Raw genomic sequence first — 19309 nt, 5'->3', positions numbered from 1 at the left:
ACAGGTCGGTGGTCCTTTTGAAGCTCTCCTCTCCTGTGAAAGCAAGTCTAGCTTTGAAGTTTCCGCAAGGTGAAATCAACCTAGTATCTCAATCCACGCGCTGTGGGTGATCCAGTGAATATTTCAGCAGATATCAGTTGCTTCTCTCCACGATATGATCCTAACATCAAGGTGGAACATCCCTTTGAAGGGGAATTTTCAAGTCCTTATGGAAAGAGTAAAAATCAAAAATCAAAGGTCAATAAACACAACACATAATACCCAAAAAAAAGTTACTTTCCATGACTTTTAAATATGCTACGATAAGCACAGCCTATTAAATCCCATGGCCACAGCACATAATACGCATTAAAAAGAGAGACAGTAATGAAACGCAGTGTGACATTATTAATTCTTTCCTGGAAGCGGTCGTCTGAAATGCATATGTACTGAGCCTTGTAAAAAAAAAAAAAAAAAAAAAAAAAAAGTGCATGTCAAAAAACTTGCAAGGCATAAACCTTAAAGAGCATTGCTCTAAATATAGGGAGATGCTTTAGGGGTGCATACGAGAGAAATAAAAATATTTTAGTCCTGAGACATGAATGAGCGGCCATCAGTCAGCTCTCCAGCACTGATGTAAAAACAAAAATGGGTTAGCAGAGAAGACAGACAGTGAGAGAGAATGTGGTGAAAACTGACAGTGAAGCGAATGAAAAGGAGTGCGGTTGGAATAATAAAGTGAAAAAATAAAAAATAACAGTCAGCAAGAAATGGAGAAATATGGTCTGTATTAGAACCTGTATTAGAACCTCTTGAGGGGAAGAGTGAGGTTTAGAGCAAAAGATGAGTAAGCAAAAGAGTGCTTGCCCAATGTAGCCAATTAGCTCAGAGGGGTAATATTTATGAATAACACTATTTGCTCTTTAAAGAAAGAAACAAACATGTTCCTTTTCCTAAATGGCACTCTCAGCCCTTTGGATGGGCGGCGTTTTCAGATTTATCCACTCTGGGACCCGGTTTAAAAAAAATATTGGTTTCACTCTCCCAAAATGCCGGATCCGTGTGGATGAAACGCCCATATGATACAAAATGTATGCGTATACAGCTAAACGCGTCTCCGTGTGGACGGGGCCTTAGGAAGAATCTTTTTAGTGCCTGTGTGATGTATCGAAAGCTCGTCCTTTTGCCACTCTGCTTGTTTCCTTTCAAACAAAAAGGCAATTTCTTGACAAAAATAGGTTTATTTCAGCAATTACAGCAGAATGGATGTTTCACTTTTTAGGATCATTCTTCTCTCACATATAATTATTATAACAAACACACAAGTACATATTAGTTCAAAAGGAAAGAACTCTCCAATAACAGCCAAAATAAATACATTTCTTATATTTGTAGCTGGCTGTTGAGCAGGTCAGGCCTTTCTAAGAGAGTTGGATCCAGGCTTCAAGAGCATATGGAAACTGGGTTGACAGCCATTTGTAATTGAAGCTGCTTGTGAGAGGAGTGAACAGCCAACTACTTGCTTGCATGAAATTAGCTTCAGTGCTGCAGTTACACAACCACACGACATGGTCACTAGCAGACAGTTTTTTGCGTAATGATTTATGACTGAAATTCTCGTTAGCTGTACGTACGCCAATGAGGTGGAAAATTGCTGTGCCAAGTATTGATTTATTTATTTATTTTTTTAGATTGATGCATAGTAACTGATGCATAGTTACAATGGGATATTGAAGTAATATGCCCATACTAAGTTGACAAACTTTACTTCAGAAAAACTTTAATATCTGCTAATGTGCCTCTTAGCTTTATGGTACATAGTGGGGATTTAATACTCTATTTGTATTTAACATTTATAGGGACTGCTATTTTATTTGTGTGCTGGTGGGTGGGTGGTATGGTAAGATGGTTCTGTGTTGTTTTTAGCATGTTGTTAGGTGGTTGGTTTGAGTTTTATTATTTTTAAAGAACATTCTGAAATTTTGACTAGTATACACACTACATAACGTATATAAAATGAAGCACCTACTGTAGCAGGTGTATAAAATCAAGCACCTAGCCATGCAGTCTGCATGTACATACATGCCATCTTTGCAATAAGTCAGTTTGTAAAAAATGTCATCCTTGCTAAATATTCCATGGTCAACTGTAAGTGGTATTATTGGCAAGTGGAAGTGTTTAGGAACAGCAGCAACTCATATATATCAATGTGCCTCATCACACAGTTCTGTCGGATAGCATGTTTGATTACCAGAAAGTGTCCAGTGTACTTTATACTGTATATAGCTTCATGTTCTGAAACATAACAAACATCATTTTGTGATTATTATTTTTATTTTTATTTTTTTGGATTGAAAATTCTGTAACACGTTTTGATACATTTAAACATTTTAACTGTAGCTCAAGTGTCCAAATATTTTTTTTACATTGTTTATATTTTAATGAAAACAAACAAGCAAGCATATGTATTAAAAGTAACTACTCAAATTCACACCTAAATATACCAACAAAATATACTAAATTTATCTTTCCAATTTACAAAAACACCAAACAAAAATTAAAAACTTTATTGAAGTAAGTACTGTAGTATTCAAGACTAAAGTTTGAGTGATAGTGTGCTTAATAGTGATACTTGCTTTAGCAATAGCGATAATTAACAGACAGCTGAAAAATCATAATAATAAATGGCATTTTTGTTCCCAAGTTCAGTTTCTCAATCATTCAGAGGAACAAGAGAGTTCTATTTTCTACTTGTTTTTCTTTCTAGGCCTAAATATTCAAACATCAAAAATACCATATCAAAACTACTCACTGATAACATGTAATTCAGTTTCCCTGAGCTGCTAAACCTACCCAAAATTACAGGTATTGCTATATCCTTGTGGGAACATTTGGTCCCTATAATGTAGGGAATACCAGGTGCACACATGCACAAATAAATGCTGTATATTCCAAGATAATAGGCTTTTTTGGACCACTTTCTGCGATCTTCATCTTTACCTCAAACATAATCCAGCATGGAACCACAGTGCTCCCACATAAGCACTTAACTCTAACATTCAGCATCTCTGCCAGTCACTTTCAGTTGTGTCGTCCAGAGCACTTTTCCACAAACCCCTCTCCATCTGTGTTAGCCAGCCGCTTGTGAATAATTCAGCGTGATGGACGAGTCCTTGCCAGTGTGTAAATGTGCTTTTCTCCCCATCACAGTCTACATCTTTAGCCTTTCCAGGCCCGGCACTGCAGGATGTCTCTACAACACGGATAACAACCAATGAGCTCACAGTGTGTAGGCGACACCCGTGCTTTTAATAAGCATAGCCGTCTGAACCAATTACCAAAAACGTTGGCTATAGCAAGTTCATAAGGTGTAACAGATGTTAAAATTACAGTCCAAGGATAGACCGTTTTTGGCATAAATGCAATATTATAAGCAGATAGTCTCACAAACAGAAAGACTTGAGATGTGATCTTGTTGGCTAGCGATGCCCTGCTACAAAGCAAATATTCTTTCTGACTGTTGGTCAGATAATATTAATGAGTTACTCAGTGAGCATGTTCCTTTCTGTGTTAAATCTTTTAGGTGCTGCCACAATCAATGAGTAATGTAGAAAGAACATGTAGGGGGCTGAGAGAAAGACCATGACAAAGCAGAACTCATTTTCTGGGCCTGTCCCAATACCTACACTTGGGGTCTTTCATCTTTCTACTTGTCATGAGGTATTTGGCCCAAGAGTTCAAGTGGGTGTGTGTACAACTTTTGATTACCCGATGGGACACACTAATAGATTTAGTAAGGTTTTTGTTTATTTTTTTTATGGAGTTTTATTTACACATTTAGATTTTTTTTTTATAGTTTATAGTACTATAGTTTATAGTACTATATTGAAATTACCCCATATTCAAAATTAAACAAAAAAAACTTACACTTCACATAATAGGCCTGTTGGTGGCACTTGGGCTTCATGATTGTTTCATCTAAAGGTAAACTTTATATCAACATGAATTTTTCAAATAAAGGTAATAAAAAAAAATAAAAAAAAAATATTGTGTAAATATGAAAATAGAAATAAAACAATACTTACAATTAAAATTAATGTGGCTGCTACTTGAGCAGTTTCAGGTTTGTAAAATAAAAAAATAAAAAAAAATAAAAAAAACTGAAAACAGACAGTGACTACTATTCAATAAGACCGGGAAGATACCGCTCCACTTCACATTGTCCAGTGAAATTTGAGCTTGTTTAAGACACACACAATCTATAGCAAAGCAATGGCATCTCAAACTGACAGCTATAAGTAAAAATTGACAGGTATTTTCCAAGTTTTGAGCCATTTTTTTTTTACTGTCTATTCTATTCTATTCTATTCTATTCTATTCTATTCTATTCTATTCTATTCTATTCTATTCTAAGCCATGTTGTCTCTCCTTTCACGTTGAGGCTGCCTTAGAAAAAAAATGGCACCACTCTCTCTGGGACTGTTAGCTGAGAGCTCCAGCAACGAGTGTTTGCATCAGTTGTAATTGCCTAACCTGGCACACTGTACTAATCTGAATGTCATTAAGCAGATTCCCAGAGTCTTTATTCTTATCTCATGAAACACATGAGGCAGAGAAGTAAATCTGCTTGTTTGGGGGAAGAATGGCCTGACGGCCAGCCAAATGGAAGGGCTGATGGGCCACATTCCCGTAATGGACTAGCAAGGTATTGAGTGAAGTAACTAAACTGCTATGTATCAATGCTTTGTTGCCTACGAGCAGCCAAGCATTGTGCTCTCTCCGGGATTGATTCTGACGAATCTAATGTTGGCAGCTGACCTACCATTATCCATTAAGTCACAGCAAGCTCCCTGCAGGTGCAGTGATGCTATAAAGCTGGAACATTAAGGTGTTGTGAATGTTACAGAAAAAAAAAAACAGGGCAAAGGAAGACAGTTCAGATGTTGAAGACCATTGTGAAAACTCAAGCCTTTTAAAAAAAATAAATACTTAGATCCCTGTTCTTCAAGAGGACTTTCCACTATTTAATGAATTGTGAGTTGCTTTGGAGGAAAAGACTAGCTAGTTGGCAAATTCCTATCCTAATAAAATATACATCATTTGACATGGCCTGCATCCACAAATATGTTTTTTTGTTAATAATTCATCAAGTTCTGAGATATGTAATTACTTTAAAGGTTTCCTTTTTTTCTGTTATGCCACTCAAAGTATACTAAATAACATTATAGAATGCTTAACAGTTTTCCCTTTCACAAATGTTTAATTTAAATAATTTATCAAAATATATAAAAAATTTGTTATTAACTGCAATTTTTTTTTACCTTGTCATTTAAAAATATCAGCTCAGACAGTCTGCAAAAGCAATAATAATGATGATAATAATAATAATAATAATAATAATAAAAGTACACCTCCATAACCTTTATTAATAGGTCATTAACAAACAGTGCAGATTAACAGATTTGTTAATGCACATGTTTATAGAAAAGTCACGAAACTTCAATCACGCAAATGCAAATATATAGTAACACTTTAAACTTTATACTTTGAACACATCCCACCCCCTGTGCTTACCATTGCAAAATCATAGTGTACCATATCAGTTTACTGTAGCACAGTCATGAATATTTTGTATCTCTTGCAGTCAGGGGGGTGGGTTTGTTGGATGGTGCGAGTGCACTAATGTCAGCTTCAAACAAATCACCTGCGATGTGCAATCCATCAGCCTGTAGAACAGAACAATACTGTCCCTCAGGTTTCTGGCAGAATCCCCAGAGTTTGGGCCAAACATGAATTACTGAATCATGAGAAAACATGTATATTATCGAATCATTAATTCTGTAATAATAATTTTGTAACACAAGGAAACTGATATTTAAAATATCCAAAAAAAATATAAAAATTTTATTTGTATGTTTCGTAAATTATTTGGACAAGACCAAACACATTTGCATGCATATATGTTTGTGCAAAAATTGAACTTTAACAAATAAACTAACCTGGAGAAATATTCAGTGAGTAAAAAGTTTGGCAACCAGCCCAAGCTTCCACAGGTTATCATAAAAATTTTGTGAGGATTTAGCTCCTCTCTTAATAAATTGACATCCTGCCTGCTATTCGACTTGATTTATGTTCAATTTGTGTTAATTTTGGAAGCTACATTTGGAATCTACTAAATAAATAAATAAAGCTGTTTTATAATAAAATGTTATTTTATTAAATGCAAAATATCCAACCAAATGGCATATATTTCAGTTACACTTTATTTTGAAAGTCCCCTTTAGACATCTCTTAACTTTGCAACTACATGTCAACTAACTTGCATTAGAGTTGTAGTAATTTGCAGAAATTACTTGGTTTGCTACTGTATATCTGAGTGTAATGACATTTAAATGTTCAAATAATTGGGGCAACTGTAGTTTTCATTAACCAATTCCAGATAAATAGATTGTTTAGAGCTCACGCACTCTTTCAATTCATAGATTCCATTATAAACAAACACTGCATGACACTCCATCAATACCAGATACTCTAGCTGGCATAGAAAATAATTAACTCTTTTTCTGAGATGAAAGGTTATGCCATCACATATTTTTGCCCAGCGGCGTGCACTTTTATGACCATCTGGAAAATAGGGAACTGATGACATATCATCAGAGGCATCATTAAGACAACATTTAAAGCATTCAGAAAAATGATGTCCCAATGGAGGTACCCTGCAGAAAAATACAGTCTCTAGTGACAGCTGAAAATAAGCATGCATGCAGATTAATAATCATTTAGTACAGCCTAGTTGGAGACTTGACACCTACAATGAGTCTTTTACTGAGAGGCACACAAAACAATTTCTCACATGAATGATTTCATAGTAATTGCAGGAATGAATATAGGGAGGAAAAAGAGGCAAACCATCTTAGCAGTTGGTTAGGATGCAATAACAGTCAGCTAGGGGGATGATAGCAAGATGGATGTTAGAATGCACAAGGGTTAATGTCAGCCATTTGTTAGATGCTGTCTCAGTAAAATGCCTCTCTACTGGCTGATCTCAGGGTTTTCTGCTGTTTTACACACTGCAAGCTGCCCAGAAAGAAATATAAAAGATGCTAATAGCATTTAACTATTAAAAACAATACCATCTAAATGTGTGTAGGAATGTGACTAATCTGTTGAGATGTTGTAAATGAATTTAAATTCCAAGATAGTCAATGTTGTATGTTGATTTGTTTGTGATTTTAGTATGTACTGCTCTTTTATTCTACTGTTATCATATTAAATGTTAAGAGATTTCTGTACCAAACAAACAAATAAATAAATAAATACTAAAACAATAATACATAAATAAATATTATCATAAATTTAACATGTAATAAAATAATACAATTTATATAATTGTCAGTTTTGCCAATACTTTTACCTACTTTTTATAACTTTTTTATAGGATAGTTATTTATAGATATTTAGGATAGAAGTCTTAATTTAAATCATTTCTATCATATAATACATCATATATACAAAAAATAACTTATAATTACATTAATCCTGTATATATCTATTCAAAATCATTCAAATAAAAAAAAAAAAAAATAATAATAATAATAATAATAATAATAATAATAATAATAATAATAATAATAATAATAATAAATAAATGAAAACAAAATAAAAAAATAAACAAATTGTGTTAGCATTTGTTTTCAGTTCATTTCAGTTTTCAATGTAATTGTAGAAATGAAAATACAGTCAAGCCACTTTTTTTGAAAAAAATAGTTAGCTACATCTTAAGTATATTTATTTTAAATACAGCAAAAACAACATAATTTATATAACAGAAGGTAAAAATATAAAACAGTACAGGGAAATCGAATTATTGAATCTTTTTTTCTTTGATTTCTGAATGAACCAATTCACTAGAATGTATCAGACTCACATAAGGTACATCCCAATTTGCGTACTTAAGCACTATTCTATGCCGTTTTGTAGTATAAATAGTGCGAGTACTGTGTTCACACTGAAAATTCCACAAAAGCGCTCTTTACTTAAATAACTGAAAATGTGTGAAATGTTGGATACTTCATGCACTCAGCTGTCACAGCTTTAATTAGCTGAGGGGAGGGGCTTTCAGACTCCGATTATGAATGACAAAATAACCTTATATAATTCATACACTACACGGTTAAGTAGATTAAGTAGTGCTTAAGTGGAAGTGCATAGTGTATAGTGTATCATTTGGGACTTAACTATACTGTATGGGAGTGATGAGCATTTAGGATGAACAAATTCACTAGAATGTATCAGACTTTCAAAACACGATGTAGCATAAGTAACATTCATCTGTGATCTCCACATGTCTGTCCCCATTATCCAGCAACTAGCATTTAAAACAAAACAGCTTTTATTGACTTCATTATACACTTTTTTAATGCATTTAATTTCAGTCTTTATACTGAGGGGGGAAAAATAACTGAGTGCACCCACAATGATATTACACTCAACATAATTGTAATAGTAAGGAATAGAAATTCATTACAGGTGATGCATAAGCAATACAGAGGCACACCTGCTTCTCTCCTTCAACCATCATTATTTGATGAAACGGTGAGGTCTCAATTTCCAACTCTCCTGTTGAGCACAAGATCCCCTGCTCAATAATTCATCAGGGCTATGGAAAGCAGCTGGACTGTCCGAGTCTCTCCTCAATACTTATCTAACACAGTTCTTTCTCCTGTTCTTGTTCTTTCTCCTGTTCAAGACCATAAGAAATTTCAGCTGTAAGGGACCATGGAGGAACTTCAGAGGCAAGCAGACACCTTGATCGAGGGCAAGCCCAGAAAGGTGAGGTTCAGGCTGGCCTCGTCGTACAGTGGCCGGGTGCTGAAGCACGTGTATGAAGATGGACAGGAACTAGATAGTCCAGAGGAGCAGTACCCTCACAGCTTCATGCACACCAAGATGGAGATGGGACATCTGTGTGGCTTAGAAGACATGCAGGACCAGAGTTTGTACCCTCCGACAGGCCTGATCGCCCAGAGAATAAACGTCTATCGAGGAGTGACAGGATGCAACTCCCTGGTGTGTGGAGATCTTCCAGAAGGGGGTAATAAAGTAAGAACGCACTGCACTGAAAACTAGATTGCTCTCTTTAGACTGAACGTTGATACTTATTTAAAAAAATACATTAAAAAGATTAATATGGTACATACATTCATACAGTACTTACACTGACTAAAGTAAACCTCCTCTGTGATATATATTTTCAATTCCTGTATTAAAACTGTCCTTATATAATGAGAAAAAACAAAACAAAACAAAAAACCCACAAAAACAATAACATTCTTGAAAAGAATAATCGGCATAATCTTGCATTATAATAATATTAATTAAAATAATAAAAATTACATATTGCTTATTAATGTTTGAAAAAAAAGTGTGGCAAATCTAAGGCCACATTTTACGATCAAAAAGTAATGTGGTGCAACCATCATGCAGAAATATGCAGAAATAAATTAATAATAAATTAAAATAAAATGATATCATACAGTTTATGATATAAGAGGGCTGTCAAGGTCAGAATATATAATCTTATATCAGATCATTTGATCTTTTTTTTTTTAATAACAAGGAAAGGATATTTCAGGTTGCAAAATGCCCCCCAAAAAGTGCAATGGTATTTATGAATGAATCATTTTAATAATATTTTACTTAGAAAAATATGTTCAAAAACATAGATACCCTCACATATATGGAAAATGTAAGAAAATATGTTATTACTTTATAGTTATACATCTTTACTTACACCACATGATATTTTTAGAGTTGTTAATTTAAATGCTTTTTAAAAATAGTTCTAAAAAATCATATCCAATCACATTTCTAAGAACTTTGCTTTTAAGAGATATGTCTTTTTCTTTGTCATTAACCATCTGATTTGTCATTGACCCTTTCAGTATTGTTCATAATTAGGATTATGGTAAAATTTGTTTAACTAACCTCTGTTCCCACTACAGTTATGAACAAAACCTCAAATCATGCTTACTGAGGAAAGCTGCAATTGCTACTCCTCTGATTCTTGCCTGGGAGACATATAAAATAATAATTCCATAAACTTACACTGAAAGTGGGGTGTGAGCCATATCTGGAGATCTGAATAGGGTTTGGGGCTCTTTTGACTTGAGCGAGTCAGCAACCATGTAGCAACCACCAAGAACATGCTAACAACCATCTACACCATCTTAAAGCCCTATCAAAGATTTTAGATAAACCAAGACGGTGCACTCCTATTACTGTACTTATAAATGGGAGAAAGTGCAATGTGCAATATGGCGGAATAGTCCCGCCTTCTCAGTAAAAGAGCCAATCACTAATTGGTAAAGTCATCGCATCACTGAAATTGATTAGAAATTGATAGCCTGAATGCACTGTAAGTCGCTTTGGATAAAAGCGTCTGCTAAATGCATAAATTTAAATTTAATCACTGCAGCTGGCATTGGAAGTTCCGGTTGCTATAGAAACAGTCAGCGTTCTGAGACGCATGCCTACTGCACATGCACATTAGCTGGTCTAGCCTGAAAAATAAGTTTTTTTAACGCTGTTTGAGCAAATCAAGCTAAATTTATGAGGCAGTTGTTATCAGATTTTATAGGTGATTTCAAATATGAAATTGAATCTTTAGAGAATTTGATGTTTCCCCATTCAAAGAGATAGGAGCTGTACTTGCATGACTGAAATAGCCGCCGGGTGAAATGACTTGGCTTAAAGGGACTTTGGCCCTATAAACCAATAGAAATATTATAAATCTCACTGTACTATCAGTTATTACTGATGTTCTCTTTACTATCATCGCTTTCAAAAGACGCTTCTGTATTTCAGTTTAGCATACTGAGAAGTGTTTGCCTTGATTCTGATTTGCGGTGTCTGCTACTTTTATTATGGTACTGCATAAATGTTTCAAAAAACCCTATAACAATTAACAAAGACAAAATCATTACAGGACATTTTGTAAATCTTGCTTATGAACACACTTGAATATAAATTGCCCTCTTCACAGTAATCATGATTTTATTCTTATGGGACATTTTGTAAATCTTGCAACAGCAACTAAGGTGGGCGAAGTAAAAAAAATGGTCATTTGTTGTAGGCGAAACACAATGTGTGTTTTTTAAAGCTTCCTTATTGTCCTCCTTAATATGTTTTGTTTGCCATGTAAAACATTCCTTGCCAGATTTTTCTCTTGTTTTGTCGCAGTGCTATTTTTGAATTCTCAGTTTTTATGCCACACTGTTACTAATTCATAGTTCCCAGATCTAATAATAGACCCACACTCCAACACAGCTTCTAAACATAGGCATGCAATTACATCTCATCCGCATGGATATTCTCAGCTTTCCTTTCCAGTGTGAACTACGTTGTGTTTCTCTGCCTCAAATCTGAAAAAAAGAGAGTTATGTTTGCATATCAGCATGTCAAAAAAAAAAAAAAAAAACTGGCAGGATATTTATCACATTTCTCATCATCATATCCCCGACATTTAATCGAATCAAATCTATCAGTGTCTCAGAATTTTAAAAGCTAGCCACCGTGAAAAAAGTAAAATACATCATCATGATGTAAAAACCTCAATCATGTCCTAATCCTATTTCCCAACTCTCACCCTGCGTCATGTCCTAATCCCATTTCCCAACTCTCACCTCAGTGGTATCCTTTTTCTCTTGACTTGTCCTGTCCTTAAAAGACATAAAAAGCTCCATTAAAATCAAACCGATCCGGAGTAAATAAGATAAGCATTTTATATTGTATTATCCATGCATTTTACAAGATATTACAATGTTATTTAATTTACATTTTACCATTTACAAAGTGGGTAGAGAAAAGAATCACCCCCCTTTAAAACAATCACATTTTGTTGCTTTGAAGCGTGAAATGAAGACAAACAGTTTTGTTTTATCCAGCTGTATTTACTCAGTGTAACTTATAACATCCAAGTAAAAGATATAACACCAACATATCACAAAAAATAAATAAATAAAATAAATAATCTGAATCACTGATTTGTAAAAAAGGATCACCCCCCTCCTAAAAAAGACTTGTAAACTCAATCAGGTGTAGATTCTCAATGGCACACGAAGCCATTTGAATTTCAACTGTGATCAGCTGTGATCGTTTTAATCAGCTCAGCATGAAAAGAGCTTTCCTGGAGCATTTCAGTCTTTGGTAGTGCAACTGAAGCAAACAATCAACTCTGGGTGGCAAGGCACTACCAAATGATCTCCAGGATAAAGTTGTGGACAGGCAGAAGTCAGAAGATGGATACAAAAAATAAATAAATAAATAAAAAATCCAAGGCTTTATCAATGCCTAGAAGCACAGTGAAGTATATTATTAAGAAGTGGAAGGTACAACACAGACCCTTCCTGGATCAGGATGTCGCTCCAAACTGGATAAAAGAGTGGGCAAATATTGTCTAGATGTGCAAAGTTAGTAGAGATATATCCCAACAGAATAAGGTGGTTATATATACATATATATGGTCAAAATTTTACATACACTTTGCAAACTGTTAACTGCTTTACCAAAATAAGTGGGATCATACAAAATGCATGTTATTTTTTATTTAGTACTGACCTGAATAAGATATTTCACATAAAATAATTTTACATATAGTCCACAAGAGAAAATAATAGCTGAATTTATAAAAATGACTCCGTTCAAAAGTTTACAAATGCTTGATTCTTAATACTGTGTTGTTACCTGGATGTTCCACAGGTGTTATTTATTTATTTATTGTGATAGTTGTTCCCTTGAGTCCCTTGTTGGTCCAGAACAGTTAAACTGCCTGTTGATCTTCAGAAAAATCCTTAAGGTCCCACAGATTCTTTGGTTTTCCAGCATCTTTTGCATATTTGAACCCATTCCAACAGTGACTGTATGATTTTAATATCCATCTTTTCACAATGAGGACAACTGAGGGACTCATACGCAACTATCACAAAAAAGTTCAAATGCTCACCGATGCTCCAGAAGGAAAAACGAACAATTTATGAGAATAACAACATATTTTACTATAGTGTCACTTGATTGTTTGAAATGACTTCTTTCTATGAACTGATGTGTCTTCTTATCACACAAAGGCAGAAATTATTAATAAATCATTATTTTATAGTATGTTGATTAGCATTGCAATTATAAATATACATTGTACTTATTTAAAATACCCAAGATGGCTTGAAGAACAGATAAACCATATACTGTTGCATTTGTGTGTTGATTCTCCTCACATTTCATCAGTCAAACATTTAGAGTGTGAATGAAACATAAATCACATTTTTAGCGCTGTGTACTTTTCATGTCATTGTTATCGCCAATATACCACAACACCCCTAATTAACACAATAACAATATTTCTTTTTTCTTTTTTTTAATATCACAGTTATTGTTAATACCAGTATATCACAACACCCCTAAATTGCAGTGACAAAAGCATTGTTTTTAAAAGCAGATACACAAAATAATAACAAAACAGTAAGTTCATTAGTATTATACATTACTTACTATGTAATTACATATTAACAAATCTATGAACCATATGCGACTGCATGAACTAAGGTTTGAATCTCTTTCTTAGTGATTCTGTGTTTATTTATATAGGCACCAGTACTAGATTTTGGAAAGATTATTATCTACACCAGCAACCTGAAGATTATTCGAGCTCCTCACAGAAGGGGAGAATCTGGAAGAAGTCCTCACCGCAGCCGGGACAGAAAAGAAAGTTCACCAGGACGGGAGTCCCGGAGCAAAGGGAGACATAGAACAGCAGTTTCCCATGCAGAGGAACCAGATACAATGACTGAACAAAAGGTATAAATAGTCTACAGTTCAGTAGATTGTAAATACTCGTGTCTCATCGCTTCTTCTGTACTACTAGACAGAATTTAATTAATCTGCTCATACCATAGTTGCTTGTACTAACAGCCAGCGATCTGAACAAACCTAGGACAAACTTTGACATGTAACTCAAACTGCTAAGGACATGAATTATATCTCAAATCTTTTGACTTGTTGAGGAGAAGTATGCTATTACTGTTCCAAGTGATAAGACAACAAAACAGACAATACCATAGAGTCTTGGTGACATGCTTTTTTGATTCGGTACCAAATCACCTAGAAAGCATCCTTCATGGTGGCAACACATAATGATATCCTGGAGTAGCTATTTTGATTGTTCCATATACCATTGTTTCAAAAAAGATAACATTGTTTTTTTTTTTATCACTTTGTTCATTTATCTGTATTGTTTAACAAAGACTGTGGTATATTTTGTAGTTTCTCAGAACTGCATTCTATTTTTTTTTTTTATCTGGTAACATTCGCAAAGCAATGATTAAGACATTTGCAGAATGTTATCCACTGCTGAAACACAATTCGTCATGAATAATGACTCTTTTCTGAAACACCACTGAAAATAATGAACCATGACATGAATCCCTGTACTGTACATTTCCATAAATCTTTTACTCTAATCAATCTTTCTGTTCTGTCTTTTACAAAAGATACACCCATTGTGCATCTTGTAAGTCATGCATTAATGTAGTTGTAATTTCACATTTTTAAAGATGAAGTTTCAATTTGATACACTGAAAATAAATTAACTTTAAATGTTATATCAAATAACAGAAAACAGGTGAAATTATATGTAATTAACATGTATTTTAGTATGTTAGTCATTGAAATAAGTGTACATCCTTAAACCATGACAAGATTATATTATATTATATTATATTATATTATATTATATTATATTATAGTATATTATATTATATTATAGTGCACAAAATGTACTTTAAGTACACTTAAGAGGACTTTTTTTTATTAATATTATATTATCTGTGAGTACAGTTTTTTAACATACTTTTAAGATTTAAAGTACATTACAAGCGCACAATCAATACAATTACAGAACAAAATACAGTAATTAGTACACACAAAATCCGCCCAGCCCCAGCCTGTGTGACTTTCACAAAAATACCTTAATGTGTGTTTTTGTTTTCTTTTTTCTTTTTTTACTATTCAATGACAGTCAATTGGGTCCAATACTATTTGGGTCGCAGGGTTCTTCAAAATGTTTTATTTTGTGTTCTGCAGAAGAAGGAAATACAAATTGGAATATTAGGATGAATAAATGATGTGAGAACTTTACCTTTAAATCATGAAGGGGCAACCAGCTGCAGGCTTGTAGTGTGCACTTGGCTTCATCATTTTGCTTGCTTGTGCACCATGCTTTGTTTACTTGTTTTGTTTGTGCAGCAGGAAGCAGGCTCCTGTGAACAGTGCGGAGGTTCGGGCTGTGCACCGTGCTCTCTCTGTCACGGCAGCAAATTGTCCATGCTGGCCAACCGCTTCAACGAGTCAATCAGAGAGCTGCGCTGTCCAGCGTGCAACCCCCACGGCCAAGAGCGCTGCCAGTCCTGCACACACTAACTCATCTACTGCTGCCAAGCTCTGTCAGATAGAGATCAGACCCTTTGAGGTGTGAACGAAAGTGCATTTTGGATTAGTGCTTAAATATAACAGCTTGAGGGCGGAATGTGAACTGCTGGAAAGTTCTGCTATGAAAATTAATACAGCTTCACTAGACAATGGTTAACGGTTGATATGAAATCAGGAAGGAACTGGAAACTTACAGAGAGGAAAGGAACAACAGAGGAACGGAGAGAAAGTTTATACTTGGTACTGTACATTAGACATGGATATTTTTTGAACATGAAAACACACAGACACACAATACTGTTATATATTATGTAAATAATATATCATAAGATATTACTATCACGCCAAGCTTTTAAAAGAACAATTGAATTTCCAAAATCTAAAATAAATCAATAAAAATAGAATATTCAGTTCTGATGGAAATGCTAGCCATTCAGCAGAGTGACAGTTTGAAATATCAGAAATGTCATTTTAGATCATCACATCATGATCAAACAGTGGCTTTATTAAGTGCAATTACCAAACCTTAGTCAAAAGTCTCCCTTGCTGGGAAACACCCCAAAACAAACATTTGTTTCAAAAGCAGAAACATAACTGGAACCGTCATGACCACATGCAGAATAGAAACAGGATTGTTGGTGTGTTTTTGTATTCCTACTTGTCATTTACCATCAGTGCTGGGTAGTAACTGATTACATGTAATCTGGATAATGTAATCAGATTCCAAAAAATTAAGTACTTGTAATTAGATTATATTACTGTACATTTTTAAATACTTTTTTTTTATTGATTGCATGATTACATTTTATTCACACAATTGCAATAAATTATTCAGAGTTTATTGATTCTCCCTAATTCTTCTTTTTCATCTTTTAAAACTTTTAAATACCATTTATATACATTCAGAAAGACTTCCACTTTAGTGGACATTGGTACAAAGACCAGTCACTAGTCAGGTGGCTACAATTACACTGAAAACTAAGAGACCACACAGCATTTGACCACTGCATTTACTGAACTCATTTCAGTTTAAAGAAGTGTTTTTTTTTTGTTGTTTTTTTTTTTTTTACATTTCAGAACTGCATCAACTATGAACACATTCATTTTTTATTTGAATTATCACCAAGTTTAATATTGGTCTATTTTTTTGTCACTTGAATTTAATATATTTACTTGAAGTACCCCTGATATTTTAAGGTAATAGGTTAATAGGTTAAAGTAACACGTTTGCATGTCCACTGTTCTCTGATGTTGGGTAATGGTCACATGACATTCAGGTAAACAGATATTTCATCCTTTTTTAGTAGGTCTTGTATTTTAATTGTTGTTATTTTAGAATTATTTAATTAAATTTTTTATGACTTAATTAATTATCATTTCAGTAAACTCATGAACCCCGTGTAAGTTCTTCACCAACCCCAGTTTGAGAAACCTTGATGTAATATAATGTTTAATGCACTTTATGTTGTTAATAACAATGAACAGATTACATTTACTCTCTGTTTGTATTCCTATTTAAATCAATGTGATAAACGAGTTAGGATCAAGTGTAATCAAAGTAATCAAAAAGTAGTCAGATTATATTACCTAAAATGTGTAATGTAGTGGATTACATACTAACTAAAAGTTTTGTCATCTAATTTGGAATCAGTAATGGACTACAATTTGTAAGTAATCTACCCAGAACTGTTTGCCATATATAGCGATTAAAGACTTTGCTGTAAATCTGATTATGAACACGTCTTGTTCATCCTGTAGTCATTATTGTTGTCTTCAAAAGCCCAGTTGTTTTATAAAGGTAAATACTAAAGATTATATTGATAACAAGGTTTATAGTGCATTTCATAGTGCCTAACTGCATATCTCTGTGATTTGTCATGCATTATGAAACTTAATTTCAGTAACTCCCAGAGACTACTGTAGATTTACTGCTGTTTTGTCAGATTCCTTGGCATACAGTTTTAAATTTAACTGAACATTCAAAAATGCATGACTTGAGGGCCATTAATGTTTATTATTGCTATTAAGAAAATCTGAAATGATCTGAAAAATCTTTCACTTTTGTTTTTGAGAGAGATTTCATGCTGCACAGCACAGAATCCTAATCAATAGAGGTTCTGACCTTCAATTCTAATAACAACACAGATATTGGCAGATTTCACATCAATGAATGAAACTGCACAGGAGGTTGAAGAACAAGCTTTTGAAATCTGCTCAGATTACAAGAATGTTACTTATGTTGTTTCAATTTGGGTGACATGCAAGTTGCTTGTAAATTGTGAGTCCATGCAAAAATTTTTTTTTGCATAATTTGCAATAAATATACATTTTTAATTTGTCAGACAATCAGAGACTCATGACAATTTTTTTTTTTTCAGTCTTAGATTGTCCTATCACACTCTAGCATTATATATGCAAAGGTAGCAGAGCCCATATGAGCATATTATCTATGAGGGGACAGCCAGGGGTCCCACTAATGTTCTCTATGGTATAATCTATTCATTAGTCCGATCCATAAAAATGTTGTCCTGTGTCCAGTGAATTTAATGACAGCACTGGTAATGGGGACTGCATTCGGCTTGTCCAAGAACTAATGCTATGTGCCAAAAACTGGTACAACCGCATGAAATGACAAGACAACTAATTGTAATATTTTGGCTTGAATAAGGTCCATATTCATATTTGGCCTAAATGATTTGGCTACTGTACAGGGCAGCATAGAAGGCATAGTTATTCTCCCATTCTGTAAAAGCTTTTTTTTTTTCTAACATGATGGATCTAAGAGCTTCCAGCGCAAGCTTCCAGAATGAGAAATCAATGTCATCAAGTTTCAGAGCCTGACTCAGTTTCATAGTGTTTATTTATTATTTTTATTAAGAATCTTTATATATCTAAAAGCAACTATCCATAAAAAACTTAAAGTCAAAAGGCTGTAAAACATGTCCAGTGCCAGTGTTATGTAAACACTGTATTTTATAAGCTGTGTGTGTATGTGTGTGTGTGTGTGTGTGTGTGTGTGTGTGTGTGTGTGTGTGTGTGTGTGTGTGTCTTTTCAGTCAGTAAGCTAACAGCTTAGCCTAGAACATAACACTAACTGGTTAAGAAACGCTCTTATGATTAGCTATATCAAGATGTCACAACTGCGTGCAACATTTTGAAAAGTGCCACTTTGAAAAAGAAGTACACTTTAGCACACTTTTATATATTATTCATCTGACAGAAGTTTTTCAGTCCGTCTTGGGGATTTTATGTTATCCTCTGCATCACTCTCGTGTGGTGTCCCTCAGGGTTCCATTCTTGGTCTTATTTTATTTTCATTATATATACTTCCATTAGGGTCCATTTTTAGGAAATTTGTCATCTCGTTTCATTGTTATGCAGACGATACACTACTTTATCTCCCTCTGAAATGAAAAGATGCAAACTCTATAGCACCATTTTTGGACTGTCTTGAGGAGGTTAGGGCCTGGATGGCTTCGAATTGTTTAAAGTTCAATGAAGAAAAAACAGATGTCATGATATTTAGACCTGGCAACACCTGTGACCCTGTTTTTTTTTTTTTTTTTTTTTTTTTTCCAGTTGAGGCAATTATCAAAAGTCAAGTCTTTTTTGTCTTTAACTGACTTTGAAAGGGTCATGCTTTTGTCTCAACATGCCTTGACTATTGTAATAACCTTTATGTAGGTATTAATCAGGCCTCCCTCAAACGTTTACAGATAGTACAAAATGCTGCTGATCGTCTGTTAACAGGGATGTGCTAGCGCAAACAAATTACACTGATATAAACTTCTCTTCATTGGCTTCCTGTTCATTTTAGAATTGATTTTAAGGTTTGAGTTTTCGTTTATAA

The 19309-nt window shown here is 34.1% G+C and overlaps 1 protein-coding gene across 1 annotated transcript; it reads left to right on the top strand.

The window, feature by feature from the left end:
• The first annotated feature begins 8697 nt into the window (after positions 1-8697).
• LOC122134775 (glutaredoxin domain-containing cysteine-rich protein 2) lies at positions 8698-15796 on the top strand. Its single transcript, XM_042711519.1, has 3 exons — positions 8698-9081; positions 13621-13830; positions 15277-15796. Exons 1-3 carry the CDS (start codon positions 8758-8760, stop codon positions 15448-15450), a joined length of 708 nt encoding a protein of 235 aa, XP_042567453.1. The 5' UTR covers positions 8698-8757; the 3' UTR covers positions 15451-15796.
• Positions 15797-19309: the final 3513 nt, after the last annotated feature.

The sequence above is a fragment of the Cyprinus carpio genome, chromosome A21, assembly GCF_018340385.1.
Source record: "Cyprinus carpio isolate SPL01 chromosome A21, ASM1834038v1, whole genome shotgun sequence".
NCBI lineage: Eukaryota > Metazoa > Chordata > Actinopteri > Cypriniformes > Cyprinidae > Cyprinus > Cyprinus carpio.
This window is presented reverse-complemented; position numbering and strand designations above follow the sequence as displayed.